At 40.9% G+C, this 23,261-nt stretch overlaps 1 protein-coding gene across 2 annotated transcripts in view; it reads left to right on the forward strand.

The window, feature by feature from the left end:
• The first annotated feature begins 537 nt into the window (after positions 1 to 537).
• The window catches only part of DAW1 (dynein assembly factor with WD repeats 1), a 42,779-nt gene continuing 20,055 nt past the window's right edge, over positions 538 to 23,261 (forward strand). For both annotated transcript variants that reach the window (XM_053597503.1, XM_053597504.1), the window contains exons 1-6: positions 538 to 1,428; positions 10,566 to 10,638; positions 15,099 to 15,243; positions 16,657 to 16,715; positions 18,814 to 18,936; positions 22,974 to 23,073. In XM_053597503.1, coding sequence (XP_053453478.1) covers positions 1,143 to 1,428; positions 10,566 to 10,638; positions 15,099 to 15,243; positions 16,657 to 16,715; positions 18,814 to 18,936; positions 22,974 to 23,073 — 786 coding nt within the window. In that variant the 5' untranslated portion in view covers positions 538 to 1,142. The remainder of the gene's footprint in view (positions 1,429 to 10,565; positions 10,639 to 15,098; positions 15,244 to 16,656; positions 16,716 to 18,813; positions 18,937 to 22,973; positions 23,074 to 23,261) is intronic.

Raw genomic sequence — 23,261 nt, forward strand, 5'->3', positions numbered from 1 at the left:
GAAATCAGGAAAAAAACCTTCTTCATGTCTATAAAAGGAACGCTTTGCCTCTCCCGACCTAAACCCTTCGCAGAGTGTCTTAATGATCAGGAAAAAGCTTGAGCTGAAGGGATCTTAGATTTCATGTGGCTCCCCATGTCCCAAGTGTGGGGTGCTTACTGTCAGTGGGATAAGATGATTTTTATTTGTTGCGCATTTGTTTCATATTTAAGAGCAAAGAACTTCCCATTTCAATTATCTTTCCAATCTTCTGGGCCCATCAGGTAGAAAGGCTCAGTTGGGTGCTAGCTTATCTTAAAGATCTCAAATAACTGCTAATTTTTTTCCTTTAAAAATACAAAGAAAGGGAAAGAAAGATTCAGAGTCTTTGGCAGGCAATAGTATGCAGTCCTTCAATAGCTTTATTTAAAAATTACATTTATTTTTATAGTAACTGGCTCTTTATTGAAATGTATGTAAAATTTTCATTTTCATTTATAGTAGTGAAAAAATTTTTCTTTTACATTCTAAAAAGTAAGGTATCATAAATGAGTTGATTTAGAGAAATGTTAAGAACATAAAGAAAACTCTAAGGTAGGGAGATATGGAAGGCGTGGTCTGTAGTTGTGAAGATAACAGGAATTACTTGAGTTGAGGCTAAATTCCTTAAAATAAATTCACAAGCTGACTCCCTATGTGCAGGTCTCGTGCTGGAAATTTGGCAGAAAAACTGATGTTGACAAAAACCTGAGCAGGCGGCGTGCAGGCCTCCCCGAGCCTCCCTGAAGCCCAGGCTGAGAGCAGGTGCAGGCTCTGGTGCAGGTTTCTCCGACGCCCGCCTCCCCAGCTCCGCGCCTGGCCCCCCTCAGGCTGCGACCTTGGGTCGCCCTTCACTGTCTCTCCTTCTCACTGATCTCACCCTTGAGATGGGGGTGGTAATAAGAGGTACGTAACACATCCCTTTGTTAGGGCTGTATGAGTATAGGTACGTCAACCGTCCAGCGCAATGTATGAGATTTTTTTTTTTTTTAATGGGAACAGAACAGCTTAAGAGCTGGGGACCTGGAATGGAGATCAGGAGGGAGATTTTTCTCCCACCCTTCTGATTGGAAACCCAGGTGCCTGCGGCCCAGACTGTGTCGTAGGTCCGAGGGTTCCCGGCTATGCTTAGTTCCTCTGAGGTCGCCCTCAGCGCGGACGCTAGGGGGAACCGCCCGGGCCACTCCCGGCGCCCCGCGCCGCAGCCCCGGCCGCCCCGGCCGCCCCGCCGAAGCGCCCCAATCCCGCCTCCCCCCGACCCCCCGTATTGGCCCGTGGCTGCTGCGCATGCGCGCTGGAGACCCACGGCTGTTTGGCTGTTTCCATGGCTACGAAGCCGGCCGGCTGGCCAGGGACCCCAGAGACAGACAATGAAGCTCAAGAGCCTCCTGCTCCGGTACTACCCACCAGGTGCGTGCCGGGCCCCTTCGCCGCGACCCCAGACTGGGGGGGCTGTGGGTGGGGACCGTGCGGGGACCCCGGGGGCGGCGAGTCCCCAGGGCTGAGCCGGGTGGGGCGCGAGGTCGCGCCCTTCCCAGCTGGGGCCCCTCTCCCCGCCCGACGCTGACCTCCGTCCCTCCAAACTGTAGCTCTCCTAGGACATCGTTAAGCTTTACGGTGCATGTCCAGCGGGCCTCCTTTCTCCAGGGCCTGCTGCACCCCGGTGGGCTCGGTGCCCTCGCTTCCAAGGAGTTAAGTGGTCCTGAAATAAACCCATAAAATGCTGCAGTTTAGAGTCGGATGTCCTTGCCTGGTCCTCCAGCTTTACAGGCGAGGACATGAGTCCCCTGGGAGAATAGGTGAAGTCCACTGATCATGCAGCTTGGTAGGGACAGAAATGGACGTGGAACTCAGCATCTAATTCAGAACCCGAGTGAAAAATAAGAATAGAAAACAAAACGCCTGCAAAACTCGCCACAAAGCAGTAGACGACTAAACACGGGTGCCCAAAGAAAAGCTCGGATACAACTGCAAAGGAGGCTGAGGTAGTCGGGCCAGGGTGATTAGGATCATCGCTTTACCGAGAGTGAGACTTCTCACTTTTCCCAGAGACACATCCGGCTGGCTGTTCAGTTAACATCTCCGCCGAGCTGTCAGAGAGAGCGTTCAAGATTCCTTTTTACCAATCCCAGCCTCATCCTGCTGCTTCCTCGGGCTTGGCCCTGTGAGGAGCTGGCATCGCACGTCCAGTTTTTTGGCAGGCACCTTGGTGGTCATCCTTTCTTTCTCTGTTGTGATCCCTCACTCCCCTCTCTGTGCTATCCTACCCATCCCATTGGCGAATTCTGTCAGCTCTTCTTCCAAAATATTGTGCGAATCCGTCAGATTATCCTTCATTCCATAGCACAGGTTTCTGGTTCAACACCCCTTCCAGCTACCAACCCAGTCCACCTCTCTGTCCTGGCCACTGTCTCCTCTGGCTGGGCCACTTCTTGGCCTGGCCAACTGGATTCCTGATCTCACTCCTCATCCCTACAGTCCGTCTGCCACTAGCAGGCAGAAAGATCTGCCTTGGAGCTCCCCATCCGTGTCCCATCGTGATTAGAATAACCCCGTCACTCTGCAGGATCTGGCTCAGCCTGCACAGTTGATTCTAACAGAGGTTCTCAACCTGGGGTCGTGACCCACAGGAACTGTATTAAAGCGCCACCAGGTTAGGAAGGGTGAGAACCACTGTTCTAGAACCTTACTCTTCTACTCACACCTTCCTCAGCCTTCCTCAGCCTTCCTCAGCAGCTCTTCCAAGACTGAAGAGAAGGCTTTTCACTCACTGCTCTTTTTCTGGGCCCAGCTTTCCCCAGACCTAGGAATAACTACATTCTATTAATTAATTTATTTATTTGAGATAGAATCTCACACGGTTGCCCAAGCTAGACAGAGTGCTGTGGTGTCAGCTCAGCTTACAGCAACCTCACACTCCTGGGTTCAGATGATCCTCCTGTCTCAATTTCCCAAGTAGCTGTGCCTGCCACTACACCTGGCTATTTTTTTCTTTTTCTTTTTTTTTGTAGAGACAGAATCTCACTTTATTGCCCTCAGTAGAATGTCGTTGTGTCACAGCTCACAGCAACCTCCAACTCGTGGGCTTAGGCGATTCTCTTGCCTCAACCTCCCAAGTAGCTGGGACTGCAGGCGCCCACCACAAAGCCTGCCTCGGTATATGGGGCCGGTACCCTACTCACTGAGCAACAGGGGCTGCTGGCCTATTTTTTTCTATTTTAGTAGAGATGGGGTCTTGCTCTTGCTCAGGCCAGTCTAAAACTCCTGGGCTCAAGCCATCCTCCTGCCTCTGCCTCCCAGAGTGCTGGTATTACAGGTGTGAGCCCCCGAGCTCCTTTTCTTTATTCAGTTTCTTTTTTCTTTCTTTCTTTCTTTTTTTTTTTTTTTGTAGAGACAGAGTCTCACTTTATTGCCTTCAGTAGAGTGCCATGATGACATAGGACTCACAGCAACCTCTAGCTCTTGGGCTTCAGTGATTCTCCTGCCTCAGCCTCCTGAACAGCTGGGACTACAGGCGCCCACCACAACGCCTGGCTATTTTTTAGTTGCAGTTCAGCCGGGGCTGGGTTTGAACCCTCGGTATGTGGGGCCAGTGCCCTACTCACTGAGCCACAGGCGCCACCCCATTTATTCAGTTTCAACGTCAACCACCTAGACCGTCCTTTCCTGCTCATTCAAAGTAGCACACACCAATTTTATTCTATGGTGTAGAGTCTTTTTTTTAGTTTTTTGCTTTTATTATTTTTGGGGTCATTTCTGAAACTTTACCATCTTTCAAATGGCTGCCTCTTTCTTTTTTCAAATTTTTAAAATTAAATCATAACTGTATATACATTTATGGGGCACAGTGTGATGATTTAATATACAATGTGGAATGCTTAAATAATATTGATTAACATAACCATTACATCACCTATTTTTTTGTGCCAAGACATTTGTGATTTAGTTATTGTGAGATACAAACTCTTCACTGTAATATCCTCAGCTTCCAGAAGAGAGCCTGGAACACAGGAGGTGTGTTTGTTGAGTGTATATGTGAATAAATGAATAGGTCTGATGAAAGAGGTTATTTCAAGCATGGGAGTTGTTGTGAGTAAGTACTTAAAGGGAGAGACAGCTGTTTCTGCCTCCCTGCAAGAGTGGGCCTGGAGAGCAACCATTTCCAGTGTAAGAGAACATTGTCAAAAAAGCATTCATTTTCTCTCTTATTGAATTCCAGTTAAAATAACCCAAAAGGACTATAGATATGCAAGTATTTAGGAAATCTAAATTATATGCAGATATATAGTATGTAGGAAATTTTAAATTGAGAGTAATAGCGTATTCCCTTTAAGTAGTTTTTTTTGGCTAAACTTGCCCTTAGCCAGTGCTTATCCCAAAAGTAGAACGACAGATGAAGGTCTGCTCTTCATGTCTTTGTTGTGGAGCGGAGGTTCAGAAGCTGACTCTGGGATCAGAAAGACTGGCTCTCACCATGCATAACTTATTATTATTATTATTATTTTTACCTTGAGTAATGTGTTTTGACCTGTCACGCCATGGGTCAGAGGGTGACAATAGCAACACCTCCCCGGTCTCCTGACCCCTTCCAGCTGCTATCTCACACAATTCTTTGCCTTCAGAGTAAATAAACCTCCTTGAAGGAGTATTTTCTTCAGTTTCTCTCTTGACCTCATTCCTATCGTGTTCTCTTCCTCACTGCTCATGGAACCTCCTACCCTCTTCAAGATCCCCAATGATCTCCACGTTGCTAAATCTATGGGCAAGCCGTAGTTCTGGCCTTGTGTACACATTAGATGGGGGTCTCCCGTGGTCTTCCCTGTCTCAGTAAATTGCAGCTTCATTTCTCCACTTGCTCACCCTCAAATTTGGGACTCATCCTGGCCTCATCTTTTCCCACTCCATATCTAGTCCAATGACATATCCTTTCAGCCCCACCTTGAAAATATAGACAGCATTCAACAACTTCTTCCCACTCGGACACTACTATTCCCATTAGGGCTAATGTTCCCTTCCCTCTACTTCCCACTTCCGCCTGTACAGCAGCAGAATGACTGTGTTAGAATGTGAATCTGACCCTCCCACGGCTTTTCACCTCACTTAAAGTAAAGGTGTCCTGACCCCGAGGGCCCTGCAGAATCTCCTTGCTGCCTCGCCTCTGGGACCTTACCACTTCCTACTTCCTCTGCCTGCAACATTACTCTTCTTTCTTTCGTTTTTGAAAATTTATTTCAGATTGATTTAAGGGTACAAATGATTAGGTAAAGTCGGAGTGGTAGCTGAGCCCTTCACCCATGAGGTGTGCCATATACCCCTACATGGTCCCCATTAGGTGAGGGCACACCACAGCCCTTCCCGCCTCCCTCCCTCCCTGTTTGAATGCAGTTATTCATATACTGGTTTCATGTTAGCACAGAGTAGGCTGGATACCTGCTTTTCCATTCTTGTTAGTGTTCTTTGACATGACATGTGTATGTCCCCGTTCAGGGTCTCTGCCGTTGCTGGTTTTTCTACCTGGAATAATCTTCCCCTGGACATATGCATAGCTCATACCCCAACATTTTTAAAAACGCTTTTCTCAAACGTGTGTAAAGTAAAACTTTAGATGGCCTTTTCTAGAACTTCTATGTTTGTCTCAAGATATTTCTCAGTCCTGTTCCCTAATCTATTGTTTCTCCTCAGCACTGTCTCAACAGACCATAATTTTACTCATTTATCTTGCTTAGTTTTCCCCACTAGAAGCAAAAAGCTTTGTGAAGGTAGGGACTTGGTTTATTTTGTTTGCTACTGTGTCTGTAGCGTCGAGAGTATGATGCATAAAATAAACACTGATATGTTTGTTGACTAGATGAGCTTAATGACATGATGTGTGCTGAGAAGAATGCCTTTGACTCTTCCTGAGATGTGAAAGAGGGATCTTTGATGTTCTCTTCAGCTCTAAAGTCTAGTGTTTGGATAGCAATTTTAGATTCAAGTAAATCTTTAGACTCATATTTGCCACGATTGCTTAAATTATTATCTTTTAATGGGGTCGCATGGCTTAGCGTGTGTAGACATTTAATTTAATTGTGTTCTGGCCTCAGTTCTTTGATGAGGAGAAGAAACTAACTAAACATGAATTAAACCCGTTAATATTCTGAGCACTTTGAAGGTTTCTGTTGACTGAATATGACCTAAGTAGAATTCTAGTATCATTTGAAGCATACCTTTTTAATATAGTAAAGAATTTTGAGAATAGAGACTTCTCACCTAAGTGTTTCAGAAATTAATATTTATTACATAATAGAAGATCAAGGCTGTTAAATACTATGGGAGGCCGTAATCCCACTGCTTTGAGAGGCTAAAGTGGAGGAATTGCTTGAGGTTAGGAGTTTGAGACTAGCCTGGGCAACATAGATAGACCTTATCTCTACAAAAAATAATAAAAAAGAAAATCAGATGTGTTGGCACATGCCTGTAGCCCCAGCTATTTGGGAGGCTGAGGCAGAGGGATTCCTTGAGCCCAAGAGTTCAAGGCTGCAATGAGCTATAATTGCTCTAGTGCAGTGGTTCTCAACCTGTGGGTCATGACCCCTTTGGACTGTACTAAAGGTTTGTGGCATGAGGAAGGTTGAGAACCACTGCTCTAGTGCACTGTAGCCTAGGCAACCAAGTGAGACCCTGTCTGTAAGAAAATAGACACTGTGGGAAACAATATATTCTGGCAGCATCTTTGTCTATTTTCTGTTTCTGTTCTTCATATCACATATCAAAGCCTTTTGCTCATGTCGGAGCTCAGTCACTACGGGACAGATGAACATATTGCCTTGATGTTTTGTCCCAGTGAAGAAGTCAGAGGTTCATGTTTTAGATTTTACACTTTATTCTCTGGATCAATTTGTTCAGCATCCCAACTAGTTTTTAGAACTTGTATTACAGACTTTGAACATTAAAAAAATTTTATTTTGGAACAAAATAGTAGTGAATAGAGAAAGCAGACGTTTGTTAATTTGTTTGCTAAAATTAAAAAATGCCTTGTCTTTGGATATTAGATTATGCTGTGTGAGCTGTCAAGTGCTAATTTTTTCCAACCTAAAACCGAGTTACAAATTATTGTTATATTGCTTATTAATTATGTCCATAATTTATTTCTTCAAATATTTATTTTCTCAATAATAAATAGTACATTTGAATATTCTTATGTATAATGTGAAAAAATTAAAATTACAGATCAGGAAAGAAACAGTTCTTGATGACAATGACACCTCGCATTGATATAGATTTTGCATATTTTAAAGTAGGTATCTTATTTGAATTTTTAAATCATCTTATAGGGATCTTGATCTTCAAGGGTTTATATTCTTATAATGCTTATCTTTATCACTTTTCTCCATTTTCTTCTTCTTCTTTTTTTTTTTTAGAGACAGAGTTTCACTCTACCACCCTCAGTAAGAGTGCTGTGGCGTCATAGCTCACAGCAACCGGATTCTCCTGCCTCAGCCTCCTGAGTAGCTGGGACTACAGGTGTCCGCCACCACTCCCAGCTATTTTTTTGCTGTAGTTTGGCCGGGGCTGGGTTCAAACTTGCCACCCTCAGTATACGGGGCTGGTGCCCTACCCACTGAGCCACAGGTGTGACCCCATTTTTCTCCATTTTCTTATTTTTCTCTTACTTTTGGATTGTAAAATATTTACTCATAGCCAAATCATGAAAAAAACAAAGAATATCTAAGATTGCCCTTTATCCTTCTGAAATTGAGATGGCCCCTTGAAAGGGGGATGGCCCATATTAATAGAGTTTGCATCAATGATGTTAGTATTATTTACTTAGATCATATTCAATCAATAGAAACCTTTAACGTGCTCAGAGTATTAGCTAGTTTAATTGAGGTTTATTTAGTTTTTTCTCTAGGGGGAGAGAACTAGGGATTTTACACTTTAAAAAACAAAGATCGTCAGGACTGAGTCAGTGACTTAGAAGGAGCAACGTGAAATGCCTGTTTCTTCAACCCTGCTAATGTTGAATATTATCAGTCTTTGTAAACTTCGCTAATCTAATAGAGAAAAATTCTATCTATTATATTTTGTGTTTTTTTATTACTGATAAAGTTGGGAACTTCGTTTTGATGTGTTCATTGATCATTGATTTTCCATCAGTGATTCTCAAAGTTTAGGGTGCTTTCAGCAGGGTCTCATGGTCAAATTTTAATTTCGTTATAACAATATGATGTTATTTGCTTTTCTGTCTGTGCTGACATTGTCACTAATGTTACAGAAGCAATGAAGGTGAGACCGCTGGTGCTTTACTCACATCCAACTCTTACAATCATCACTTTATTCATCACTGTCACGCATTCATAGTAGAGAAAAAAAACCCTAAACCCCGTTTCACTTAAAAATGCCCTTGATACAGCAGTAAAAATTAACATAGTGAAATATCAACAGACAAGTACATGTATTTTAAAATATTCTGTGTGATAAAATAGGAAGTACCCTTAAACTTTTACACACATTGAGGTCTAATGGTTGTCTTAGGGAAGGAAAATCTGTGTGTTTGCTTGAGTTCTGAAATGAATCAACCTTTTCTTTTTTCCTGGAAGAACAATTTTACTTGAAAGACTGAGTAACAAACGTGGTTTTCAAATGTGTACATTGGAAGAAATTTTTTATTTTTTTTTGAAAATGAACAAACCAGGTCTGAAACTTTCAAGCAAAACTGTCAGCATTTCTTAACAGTGAGAAATTTGAGCTTTCAAGCAACACTTACAATTTCAGAAAACTCTCATTTTACCACACAAAACTCAACAGCTGACCAACCGTAAGAATTTTCTTATGACAGATACTGGCAGTGATAGTATTTGTGTTTTGATATTGTATGATGAAATATGTCAACATTTAGAAAATATGCATAACTCAATAGACCTACATGTTTCAAATGTCCAGTGCAAGATTTTGTATTGGTCATGCCTGGATGAAAGATTCATTGACAGGACAAGACAGGGCAGTGGATTTTAGTGTATCAGTGTTTGGAAAAGTCCACTTATATGGTTTCGGATTCTATAGTGCGAGAAATGATCATTTACTGAATTTTAATAGAATATAAAAAGAATATTTATAATTATCTTAACTGGCAGTTAAAATACTCTTTTCTGGCTCGGCGCCTGTGGCTCAAGTGGCTAAGGCACCAGCCACATACACCTGAGCTGGCAGGTTTGAATCCAGCCCAGGCCCGCCAAACGAAGACGGCTGCAACCAAAAAAATAGCCGGGCATTGTGGCAGGCGCCTGCAGTCCCAGCTACTTGGGAGGCAGAGGCAGGAGAATCACTTGAGCCCAGGAGTTGGAGGTTGCTGTCAGCTGTGACAGCACAGCACTTTACCCAGGGCAACAGCTTGAGGCTCTGTCTCAAAAAAAAAAAAAATTAAAAACTCCTTTCTTTTCCAACTATATGTTTGCGTATGACCATATTTTTTTCTTGTACATTATTGGAAACAACATATAAGAGCAGATTGAATGAAGAAGCAGAGATGGTCCGGCTGTGTTTGATTAAGCCAGATATTAGAGAGTTGGGCTACATGGTGCTGTTCTTACCTTTGTGAAGGAGTAAATATGATTATTTTTATAAAACTATACTATTTATGCCAACCTGAATATTTATTATTTTTAAATAACCTAATATCTTAAAAATTCCTCAATTTTAGTTTTTAATATGGAAAATATTATAAATAAAATATTATAAAAACAAAAAACTTTTCAATGTACTCAGTAAGTTGGTCCCGAGGCCATTTTTGAGATCTACTCATCCCTATCCATAGAGTTAGTCCAATGAAAGACAAAGAGGTTCTGCTCAGGGTTTTTTTTTTTTTTTTTTCTGGTCACTTCTCTCTGTGGTGTTCAGGTACAGGCTATTGATCTGTCTCCAGGTTCACTGATTCTGTCCCCTGTCACCTTTGCTATTGACCTTATTTAATAAGTTTTTAATTTTGGTGATGATATTTTTCAGTTCTATGATTTCCATTTGGTTTATTTTAATAACTTTATTTTCTGAGATTTTCCACTTTTTTCATTTGTTTTAAGAGAATTTGTAAATGACTGTTGAAACATTTTTGTGACATCTTTAGGCTGTGGGTTTTGTGCTTTCAGACTTAGGTTCCCCAGGCTCCCATCAGGAGATGTGTAAGGAACAAAAAAGAAAGTCCAGGGGTCTCACCTTCGTGTCATTCTTCACGTCCTGATGCCTCTAGCCGGGTCATCTTCTTCTACCAACTCTCAACTATCCTTGTCTGTCAAACAATTTCAAGGGCATTTAGTTGTCTTTAGAGGGAAGGACTGGAGAAAAGTGAATCACCACAATCTTGTTTTGGAAGCAGACATCACTGCATATGTTTTGGAAAAAGTTTAAACATTTCAAAAATAAAAAAATAAAAATAAATAATCTAACATTTTAAAAATACAAAGTTATTTTAAATAAATAAAAATAAATATTGAAAGAACTCATGGCAAAGCAGATTAACTTTTGGCATAGGGAGTCATAGTAAGTGTTTTAGAACATGTTCTTTTTTTTAATAGGAATTATGTTGGAATATGAAAAAAGCGGAGAATTGAAGACCAAATCCATAGATTTGCTTGATCTTGAGCCCAGGTAAGTTGGCTATATCATGCAACCAGTATTTCAGATGCATATTTTGTATTGGAAAACCTTGGCACGGAGTGATGAGGGGATAAGCTGCATGAGCTGCAGATAATACAGTATTTCTGAAAAACTTTTCTTCTGTGGTATATTATTTTCTGTTTATTGCAGTGAGTTGTACTTGACCATTTTGTTGAATGGGGAGGAAAAGGGCCATCCCTCTGCTGTTTTATTTCTTTCAAAAAACGTCTTTTTTTTTTTTTTTTTTTTAAAAAGAAACCTTTTAGTTTAGAACAGTTTTAGAAAAATTGTGAAGGTGGAGATCCCAGATGCCTCACACCCAGTTTCCCCTCTTATCAAAGACATCTCAGGTTAATCCGGCACATTTGTCATGGCAGATGAGCCTGTGCTCATACAGAATTATTAGCTAAGGTCCACACTCTATTCCCTTTTGACCCCGATCCCATGTGATAGTTGCTGTCACGTTTTCTTAGGCTCCTTTCGGCTGTCACCGTTTCTCAGACCTTCCTTAATTTTGACAACCTTAACCTTTTTGAGAACATTTGGAGTTAACGCACTTGTTATTTGAGTTTTAAGACTATTACGAAGCCTGTTATTTTTGTAGTAAATAAATATTTCACAAGGTTGACTGCATATGTCCCTCCTCCCTCACTGTCATGGTGCAGACCTGGGAAACGTAACGTCTATCTCTGAAGTTTGGTGTGAGCCCAGAGGAAGTCCCCCAGGAAGTGATAACGCCAGGAGTTTCTTCTGTTTAGGAAATCTTATGCGAACACCCACTTCAAGAGACTGAGTCAGAGTCGTGACTATATTTGTGGGAGGTGAACTTCAGATAAAGTGAGATATACTCAATGCATGCATGTAAACAAAAAATAGAATGAAAATATTGTGTTTTAGACTCTGGCCTGTGACTGTTGGCCAAGGGACCCCTCTTCTAGGTTGTAGGTTACAAAAGGGTTTCTCTATGGTTTTAAAATGGGCCAAACGGCACCACAGCTGGTGAGAAGGACTCTCCCAATCTGGAAGCTGCTGCCACTTTAGAGTCTTGGCATTTCAGGGGGACACTTGTCTTAGAGGGAGAACAGAGCATGGCTCAGAGGATGATGGTCTAGGTAGGGTCCAAGTTTAGTCTAGGTGCCTGATGCAGAAAAGTTACTCAATAGGTTATTTTTTTTGTTTTGTTTTGTTTTTTGTCGGTTTTTTTTTTTGGCTGGGTCTGGGTTTGAACCCGCCACCTCTGGCATATGGGACTGGCCCCCTACCCCTTTGAGCCACAGGCGCTGCCCGGTTATTTTTTTTTAAATCTAAGAAGAAACTGTGGCACAAATAGTGTCACTGAATTGTATCTACGACAATCCTTGTTTAATCTACTTTCAAGGGAGATGAGGCTCAGGATCAAACCTAACTTGTTGTTTTTGTAAATGAAACATGTTACCGATTGTGCGACTGCTAATGTGCAGAAAGTTTCTTGGATAGATGTTCACTTATTTAGTCAGCAATTATGTGGGTGCTCTGCCAACATGGGGAGCTCTCGGATCCATTATATGAAGAAGCTCTGAAGACACTAATTGTAACCCAGGTGCTACAACTTGTACAACGTAAAACACCACCCAGGTGGTATAGATAAACTTCTGTATAAGCGAATAACCTCCAGCCAGGCATTCAGCAAAAACATGGGTTTGATACATAACAAATATGGGTCCCTAAGTCATTTCAAAAGGGCTTCTGGGTAGTGAATCCAGACAGTCTTGACCCTTTGAAGTTCTCTGTAAGAAGTCCCGTGATAGTGCTGTGTTTCCTGGAGGAGACGTAAGTTGTATCTACCATAATCATGGCAGTTTGGTGATGGGGGAAAGTAAATAAATGTCTCAAAAAAAGTATGTGATTCTGCAAACAGACTCGGAAGTATTGTGCTTATAAAAACACCTGGTTCATTGACAACACACAGAGTTACAGGATGAGGAAACAGCAATGAGAATATTACAGGGCCGGGGTGTCTGCATTAATTACCTGATTAGTTTGGATCTTGGTAGGAGATAGGTTCTCATATCAGTTGTTCAAAACTTTTCCAAGAGGTAATTTTATGCTTTTAATCCTTGTGAAAGTATAATTCTTTAGACATTTGAATATCTTAGAGTTTATCCAAGTCATCTCTGTGAACAGTTTCTGATTCATTTCCATTCAAAATACTCACCCCTACTCCAGTGGATTGTATTTCTTGAGAGCTAAGACAGGATCATGTAAACTCCACCATTTAACCAATAGTAGCCAGTCAATATATAATAATGGAAAGAGTGAGCTCCCAGCTCTGTGCCTGGCACAAGACTGGAGCTCAGAGAATGTTTCATCATGAGTTGAAGAGGGAGATTTATCAGGCATTGCATTTCTGAGAAGCAGATGCTGAAACAGAGGTGGGTGGGTAAAATGTTAATTGGGCAGCGACCCTTTTGATAGTCCAGGGCCTGAAACAGATCTGGCAGTAGGACCCATCGGAAGATAGTGACGCAGCGGGATGGGATGGGAGAATCTCTGGCAATCTGAAGGGGAACTCTGGAGCAAAGTGTGCCAGTGAGCGGCGTCCCTTGGGGGCAGAGGTCGCTGGGCTCCTTGCTTCCTGCTCCCCAGCGGTGGGCTGGGGGCCTGGGGAAGAGCCTGCCCTGGCCTCTGTGCTGAAGCAAAGCCTGAGACCTACAGCTGGAGACTGTCAGCCAGCAAAGCTTCTCCTCTGCTCTGTAGCTGCGAGTGAGTTCTCTCTTTTTCTTTTAAATTAAGAAAAATTATTGGCACATAATATTTGTATGTTATTTATGGGATATATGTGGTATTTGTGCATAGAATGTGAAATGATCAAGAGAGGGTATTTAGGGTATCCCTTACCTCAAACACTGGTAATTTCCTTTTGTAGGGAACATTTCAGATCTTCTCTTTTAACTGTTTTGGAAAATGCAATATATTGTTGTTACCTATAGTCACCCTACTGTACTACTGAACATTCAGACTCGTTACTCTTATCTAACTGTATGTCTGCACCCATCCAGACACATTTGTTACAAAACTGGCTCTATTTTGGATGTCTCTTGATATATACATGAATGCTTTTCTTTTCTTTTTTTTTTTGTAGAGACAGAGTCTCACTGTACCGCCCTCGGTAGAGTGCCGTGGCCTCACACAGCTCACAGCAACCTCTAACGCTTGGGCTTATGCGATTCTCTTGCCTCAGCCTCCCGAGTAGCTGGGACTACAGGCGCCTGCCACAACGCCCGGCTATTTTTTTGTTGCAGTTTGGCCGGGGCTGGGTTTGAACCCGCCACCCTCGGCATATGGGGCTGGCACCCTACTCACTGAGCCACAGGCGCTGCCCCATGAATGCTTTTCTTGAACAAATATTACTCTGGCCCTGCAAAATGTACCAGAGTTTCTGTGGATTATTTGAATACTGGGGAACATTTGATCTACTGTACATTTTTTTCAGAGCATTTCTTTTTTTAGGGAAATCATATCAATATTCCTAAGAAATATTAATAATTTTTATCATTCTTTATGATTAGGCATGATCTGTTTCCCTAAAAATATTTCAAACCTTACCTTTCTGACCTTCAGTTTCTTCCCCTGCAAGATAATTATTATAAGAACATTACATTAGCAGGTTGTTACCGGATGAAAGACGAGAAGACGTGAAAGTGAAAAGTATACAGGACCAGGCACCTCCAATAGGTAGTCATTTAAAAGACACAGGAAAGAGGCAAAGAAAAAGAGACGGCGTTTAGAGTCAGGGTGCGTGCTCTTGGCTTTCCTCGGGGTTTTCGTTCTTTTTGTACTGCTGTAACAAAAATATCAAGAATGGGTGATTTATAAAGAATAGAAATGTATTTCTCACGGGCCTGGAGGCTATCAAGTCCGAGATCAAGGTGCCAGCAGGTTCTGTTTTCTGGTGAGGGCTGCTTTGGGCTTCCATTAGCCTTGGTCTGTGTTCTTGTCAGGGAGGAGCTCAGGGTCCTCACATGGCCAGAGGTGGAAGCGCAGAAAGGACAAACTCCCTGCATCAGGCCCTTTTTTAAGGGAACCTAACGTCATTCATTAGGGCTTCACCCTCATGACTTGGTTACCTCTGGAAGGCCTCGCCGTTTAACACTGTTACATGGCTGATAAAGTTTCACCATGACTTTCGGAGGAATTGCAAAGAGTCGGACCACAGTCCTGGGCGAGCACATCAGAATCTCAGCTTTCCTTCCTCGAGTCGAGTATCAGTTACAGAAAACGGAAGCTCCCTAGTTCGGTGCCCCCCACCCCCCGCTGTCTACGGGACCTTTCTCTCAGGCATCTCTTAGGAAAGATGGTGGTGTTTTTGACATTTTATAAATGTGCTTTATAAAGGAGTGCGATTCTTCATGTAATAAACATATATGCTATTTTTTATGTGAAATAAACTAATATTTTTCGGTTAATTTCAGCACTGATGTCAATGCTTTAGTTGAAGAAATCCGCAAAGCAGAACCTCTAATCACAGCTTCGCGAACCGAGCAAGTCAAATTTTTAATACACAGATTACAAGAGAAACTTGGCCAGCACGGCAACCACAAATTCTATCTTTTTAAGGTAATACATATTTTTAAAATACTAGATAGTATAATTTCAGTGAAATAGTTGATTTTTATTAATGTCTTTCTCTAAAAATATTTTTCTTTCTCCCAAAGCATATTTTACACAAAAAAGTTTATGAGCAATTTATTTCAGTGCCTATCAGGTATTTGCTAAGAGTAAATATCAATAATTGTTAAACAAATGAGTGAAATAAATGACAAATTTAGAGGATTATCATTTTCTATTAAGGTTGTTTGATGTTATTAAAAAATTAAAATTTTTTTCGTTAAAGTAAGATTAAGAAGTTGTCTTTTAAAGTACATGAACATTCCATATAGTCTGCTTTCATGCAATTTAAAATACAACACAGTAAAGTATTTATTTGTATGAATTATAAAATTTTAATGTGTTTTAAATTCATTTGTTTTTATGTACCATTTTTTGCCGATTAACTTAAAAATATACTAAATGTCATTTAGTATTTCAGAACAAGCTTTTATATTTTATCATTTAAACATATTTAATAGTTTATTTCAGAATTGATTCATATTGTACTGATTTTATCTTGTGTGATTTAAATATAATTATTTTGACAAAATATAAATATTATTAATATCTACATAATCACACATTCTGTCTGATACAAAATATCCAGGTACTCTGGTAGCCACCCATCCATTCAAGCTTCTAGATGAGGGTGTACGTTAATATCTCCTTGTCCAGAAGATGGCGCTGTTTAACTGCAAATATGAGGTCTCCAGCTCCTGGGATCTGTTACTTCATCCACCAGACGAACATTTTCCATAGTGAAAGTGGATACTATTAATAGCTGTGCTCTGGCAGCAGACTCAACTGGGCTGTCCCCACCTAGCCAATAACTCTACTAATAGACCACCCCATATATATATATATGTTCAATATATATATATATTTGTTCAATAAATATTCAGGAAGCAGTCACTATCTGCTAGACGTTGTAGGGTGGTAAGACAAATAAGGCATATCCTGACTCTGAAGGAACTTTAGGATTCAAAGAGTAATGATATGTTGTAAAATCCATGTTCTAAACATGTTCAGTATATTTACTGTATATACTATTCATACATATATATGAAACTATAAAAAATATGGAAAAGAAAATGTTACAAATTAGTGCTATTTGGTATCTTATTTAATAGTCACAATTTACCTTAAATTGATGAAAACATAGAGCAAATTATGTGTTTGTAATTACCCGTAAGTGTCAATTGTATTATTTGCCTAAGTAATAGAGGGTACAATGAATTTTTCTCATTTTCTTGGACATTATATATTATCTATTTATGACATAATTAAGGCACTATTGAGTATCTTTGATTTGAAATTAAAATGAATGAATTAAACTTAATATGCCATGAGTCTGAAAAATGGTGTTTTCTCTTATTGAAGGTCCTCAGGGCACATATATTGCCACTGACTAACGTTGCACTTAACAAATCGGGCTCATGGTAAGATTCCCTTTTCATTTCTAATCCTTAGCAATCAAGGGCCAAAAAACTTTGAAGTGTTTACTTGTCAAAGATTCTAGTTAGTTAAGCATATAATGTGTTCATTTCTCTGATTTCAGTACCCCATTGAGTATTGAGGAGAAATATCTAAAGCCCTTTCTCACACCATTCTGGGTTTTCTATAATATTTGTGCCATTGCAAATGGGAGGTGTGTAGGCATCTCAGCAAACACGGGAGATGCTGCATAACTTGACTCAGGAATGGGCTGGGTGGGGTCAGCTCTCCTCGGCCTTGACTGATTAGGATGAGGTGGTGTTTTCCATCTAGCTCAGTGGTTTTCAGTGTGTTGTCAGCAGGGCTGGCTCCTTCTGAGGGCTGCATGGAAGAATATGTTCTGTCCTCACTTCTGGCTGTTTTCTGGCAATCTTTCGTGGGTGGAAGCATCACCCAGACCTCTGCCTTCATTTTCAGGAGATTTTCTCCGTGAGTGTGTGAGTTTGCGTCCCTATTCCCTGTGGGTTTGGGGCCCACCCTATCGTGGTGTGACCTTGTCTTAACTAATTACATCTGTAATGACTCTGTTTCAAAATAAAGTCACATTCTAGGGTACTGGGGTTAGGACTTCAACGTATGCATTTTTAGGGGCACAATTCAACTCACATAATGTCTGTCGTAGAGATATGTATAGTTATAAATGGTCTAAATTTATCCAAAGGTAGAGGAAGGGAAAAGAAGCTAGAAAGAAATGTCTGGAGAAAATCAAAGACACCACTGGTTGTCAACCTTCCTGTTGAGTTTTAGTTTTAGTAACGATTTGTTTTCACCTTTTATCATTACCACTTGATATTCAGATTGGCTTTTCAATTTTGTGTACTTTTTTCCTGTGTTGGGGAAATACCTTTTGCAGCAATGTTTCTATTTATGATTTAAAAATACAGTCTTTGAACATTTAAGGAATGACTAAGATGCTATTATTTCACATTATGTGGGCCATTACAAAAGTTTAGAGATGCACAAAAATCAGGAAATGTAAGATCTGCACAGACAGGAATAATCGAAGCCCTCCCAGCAACACCCATAAGCCGAGCAAGTTGACGCTTGGCGTGGGGGAATCAGAAGGCACAGTCGACTGCGTTGCTTGGAAAGGAAATAATGGAGCATAGCACAGTGCATCTCAAAACCTTCATAGTGACCTGTGATTAGAAGATTAGATGTCAGTGCATCAACTCTTCATGTCGTGGCGTAGTCATGCTCGTTTATTTATTAAACAGAATGTATTTATCAAACACTGGCATGCCAGGCGTTGTCCTAGGTTCTGGGAAGATGCTGTAGACCGATGGCAGAAGCACTGGCACGGATGAAAGAACCATCTGGTCCTTCAGAGATGAGCAAGAATCCGAGCACAGTTGATGAGGGTGTGCTGTGGGCAGAGGCCGAGGGTCCGAGCGGCTGCTGGGCTTATAGACCAGAAGCAGAAGTTTCAATTTCCCTCTCCATTGCCAGGGAACCATTTAATGAAGATTGAAAAAATAGCCCCAGTTTATGAGAGGAAAATAGATTTTTAAGGACCATGCATAAGCCAAGAGAAGAAGTTTCCATCTGTTTAGACAAGAGATGGAGTCGATGGAGCTGCTGGGAAGTGGCCATGTGAGGGATGTGTTTTGAGATTTCACTAATGGAATTTTCTGACCGTGTGTAGGGTTGGGAGAAAAAGAGGAGGCCGTGCCGATGCCAAGATTTTATGGTCTTGGTAACTGGGGGAGAAGGATGCTATCACAGAGAGAGAACTGGAGTTTCAGAAAACATCACTGATCAGTTTACATATTACTTAATTATATAATTATGTACATTATAGGAATGTGACCATTATTGGAAAGATTACTCATTATTTGGCAGCGCCTTTTTGGGTTTGAGGTAAAATTGATTTAAGTTTCTGAGTTAAAGGATTTAGATATTGTTCTCAATTTAACTGTCCTGTATACATGATTTCTATTGTAAATGATAAAATAAATGGAGTTATTTATCCTACAGGTAAAAAGTGAAACCATTATTCACACTGCCATTCTCCCCCCAACACGCTTACACGCTCTGTGTTAGCTTTATCACAGGAAGCTATGACCGCACCTGCAAGCTGTGGGACACGGCGTCTGGGGAGGAGCTGCACACCCTGGAGGGCCACAGGAACGTCGTTTATGCCATAGCCTTCAACAATCCTTACGGGTTTGTTCATCCATCCACTTGTCTCTTCATTCATTCATTTATTCACCCCTCCGTCTATTGGCAGAGGAAGGGAAGTGGGCAGAATATTAAAAATTTTTGAGTTCTGGGTATGTGCTTTGGAAACCTTTTAAATACCTCCTCCATGCTTAAAAGAGCGTTTGAGATGGGTATTACTAACTGTCCTCCTATAGAAAACAAAGTTCAAGTACTTTTCCCAGGGTCAAACTGTAGTAAAGACTTGACTTTGACCTGTAGGCAGTTCCTGGTGAGGTGCATCACGGGTAATGAGACACCAGGCTTAGTAACTTGGTTTACTTCGCTTAGAGGTGACTTTACAGTCTCGCCAGGTAGAAGAAAAGGGCGGTGGTGTGGTGACATGCTAAACAACAGGACCAAGTACCATGGAAGCATCGTGAAACCAACCTCTAGTTAACTGACTCAGTATATTAACCATTATTCCCTGTCTTTTCACACGACATACTGCTGAGCCCAGCGGCATTCTGAGAGTTTGTAGCTACCAGGCTACCCACTGACAAGAGCCTTCTCTTCCCACTGGTCAGTGTCTAAGCTCATCAAGATCTAGCTGTGTTTGTCCACAAGCCTGCTTATGTTGGCTGCGCTTTCAAGTGCAATTGTGTAACTTACTTAAATATCACATAAATTAATGAAATAGAGTGTGAAAATAAAGATGTGGTTTTCTATGAAAACATAGGTAAGAAAAATCTTTGAAAAAAATTGTAACAAAATGTAGCTGTAGATGAGATCATTGTGAAGTTAGAAACATAATGTGAAAACATCCCCAAAATTCTCACTGAGATTGTTCTGTAAGCATTTTTAAGTTCTTTAAGTTCTCATTCCATCTTCGAGAAAACTAGAAATTTAGTTTTGGTATGATTTCTGTTAGACAGATGATGAATCAATTAGCTGACTCATAGTCAAAGAAAAGACCTTGACCTCTTGGGCAAAGATTGGCAAAGAAGCATGTATTTACATATATAGCAGAAGCTCTATAGTGGGCCACCTCCCTACAGGGACCACCTCCTTACGTTGATCTCATTTTCATAGACTGGACATGCACCACATCTACGTATTAGTACAGTAGGCTAGTTCCTTGTGTTGACCACCTCCGTATCTTGACCAGTTCGATACAGTCCCTTGGGTGGTCAACTCACAGAGGTTCTACCGTATTTGAGTAAACATTTTTAGATAAGCAGATGTTTTTTTCATCATTGCCCACTTTAAAGGACTTTTTCCATTAATGAAGCTGGCTCAGTAAATATGGCTTATTTTTTATAGTGTTATGATGACTAGAAAAAAACAATCAATGGTTTAAAAATTAAGAAGAGAAAGAGACCATGGTGATTTCTCCTCATTAAAGTGTCTCTAAAGTCGATGTGAGATTGAAGCATTAGCCTGAGGGATGGAATGTGGGGAGGAGAGGGGGTGGTGCTGAGTGAGGGGCCTCAGCAGCTCAGCATTTTAAGGGGTGAATTTGTCAGGTACGTTCAGGGGTCAATCTTTCTAGTGAACATTTTGTGGTGAGAAATGTAAGTGGGTGAGGTCGGGGCATTCTGTGGAGCTTAAGCTCTATCCGTAGGATGAGTTGCCCTTAAGAGTCAATGAACAAAGAAGTGGACAGCAAAAGTGCCATTTTAAATACAAGGATTGTTCTGGCAGAAATAAGGGGTCAGAGGTTGGAGGTGAGAATAGGGGCAGAAGGAACAGAGGAATTTTTATAAAGATTTGATGCACTTAGAGTAGATATTTTACACTACAGTTTTTTAAAACCTTTATATCTAAGTTGTTAGTGCCATTATATCTTTTTAAAGTGTAATGCCCTTTCAAAACACATTAACTGTGATGGCACTATTAAACTTAATTTGTCCATTAAAATGATTAAATATTCCAATTAAATTATAGAAAATTTTACTTTGATCTATGCCTTTTTACATTATAGATAATGACAATTTTCATAATACCTTATTATTCCAACTTGTGGAAGAGAGAGACTTTATTGAAATTATAAATGACACTATTTTACTTCTGGTATAATTCCAACTTTCTTTTTTTTTTTTTTTTTGTAGAGACAGAGTCTCACTGTACAGCCCTCAGGTAGAGTGCTGTGGCGTCACGGCTCACAGCAACCTCTAACTCTTGGGCTTACGCGATTCTCTTGCCTCAGCCTCCCGAGCAGCTGGGACTACGGGTGCCCGCCACAACGCCCGGCTATTTTTCTGTTGCAGTCTGGCCAGTGCTGGGTCCGAACCCGCCACCCTCGGCATATGGGGCCGGCACCCTACTCACCGAGCCAACTTTCATTGCAATACTATTTAAAGGATATTCTGTGTGATATAATAATGTATCATTTCATAGTCTTATTTAACAGATATAATATTTTGGAGCTTCAGTCTGAGAATAAGGTTTTTTTTATGGGTGGAGAGGGGAGGAATTTGGCCCTTACGGTGGATTCTACCAAGAACCCCTAATGAAAATCCCCCTGTCCGATAAGTTACCTTAGGCTGATGTTTTCATCGCACTTGCGCGGTTACTGGGGTTTTAACAAAGTGAGTTCAAGACAACCACCAAAAATAAGAGGGAGTGTGTGTGTGTGTGTGTGTGTGTGTGAGAGTGTGAGAGAGAGAGAGATATGAGGGAAGAGAGGAAATGAGGGCGGGAGAGAGAGAACTTGGACCAGTTTAGTGTTTATCTTTTCTATGTATTAGAGCAGGGATAAGCTTTGGTTCAACAAAGTAACTCTAAGAAACACTGACATTAGTAATGTCTTTTATGATGTGGTGTCATGTGGATATAGAGAGCAGAAGTCTATAAAGAAACAATAGCAACTCAAGACTAGTATGTTCGAAGGGCAGGGAAGATGAAAAAATGGAATAAGGGATTGATAAAGAGCTCGCAGGGCATTGAGTTTGTCTCCAGCAGAAGCTGAAAGATGTGGGCAACTGATGGGAAATGGCCTAGACTGATGGCAGAGGGAAAACGCAGCTCAGAGATGCTGGGGGGCAAACCAACCTTGAACTCAAGGACGCTTCGGGAAGGGCGATGGGTGTTTTTCAGGAGAGGCTGCCCCTGGGGCACTGAGAGAAAGGGCCTCTCTGCTTTCCTTTAGCATCAGACCACAGAAATGCGGGTGTCTTGGGAACAAAGGAGGGAGCCAGACGTCAGTGTCTGTGTGGAGTGGTTCTGCAACCCTGCCGGGCACTTGTAACTTGCTGTAGGATATGTGTTTTGGTTCTTAAGCTATCTCACACTTTTGAACAATAAGGTTTTACTATAAATTACCTCACTGAGTGAACATATTATTGAGATGCTATAAAGGACAGATGTGAACCAGGGACGAAAGAAAAGGTTTTAGTTCCAAGATCCAGGGTCACAAAGGCTGATCTACTCTCACTTTTCCAGTGTTCTTGGGAGCCCTGCCCCAGTTTCCCCTCTAAACCTTCCTACAACTGCTGTAATATGGGCATGATTTTCTTGAGAAGACATTCAATGTCTAACTTCTCAAAATTGTATGAGCTATAGGGTTAACGGGATTTTTTTCATTTATATTCAGTGTTCTCTTTAATGATGAGGGCCAGGTGTGGTTGCTCATGCCTGTAATCCTAGCAATTTGGAAGGCCAAGGTGGAGGATCACTGGAGCTCTGGAGTTGGAGATCAGCCTGAGCAAGAGCAAGACTCTGTCTCTACTAAAAATAGAAAAAACTAGCCACGTGTTGTGGTGGGCACCCATAGTCCCAGCTACTTGGGAGGCTGAGGCAAGAGAATCAAGCCCATGAGGGCTGTGAGCTGTGATGCTACGGCACTCTACTGAGGGTGACATAGTGAGACTCTGTCTCAAAAAAAAAAAAATCAGACCTGTAGTCTATTATCTACTGAAACAAATTTAGGATTGCTTATAGTTTCAAAAATGATTTTAAGTAAATGGAGATCCATGTATTAATATATTTTGTCTTAGTTCAGTGTATTAATAAATGTGGCTGAACTTTTTTTTTATAATCCATGTTTTGTTTTTAAATTTTAGTGACAAAATTGCCACTGGGTCCTTTGATAAGACTTGTAAACTATGGAGTGTGGAGACAGGAAAATGTTACCATACCTTTAGGGGCCATACAGCAGAAATAGTGAGTATGTTTATATTATTATATATTTTATTTTATTGTTTCTTTGTAGAATTCCATTTAATTTTACATTCATAATTAATTTTCAAATTCTATCCCAGTGTTTTTATTCTGCATATATCTTATATGGTGGTGTTGACATATTTTAAAAACTACTTCAATTTTTATATCTTGCAAATATCATCAAAGAA

The sequence above is a fragment of the Nycticebus coucang genome, chromosome 7, assembly GCF_027406575.1.
Source record: "Nycticebus coucang isolate mNycCou1 chromosome 7, mNycCou1.pri, whole genome shotgun sequence".
Taxonomy (NCBI): domain Eukaryota; kingdom Metazoa; phylum Chordata; class Mammalia; order Primates; family Lorisidae; genus Nycticebus; species Nycticebus coucang.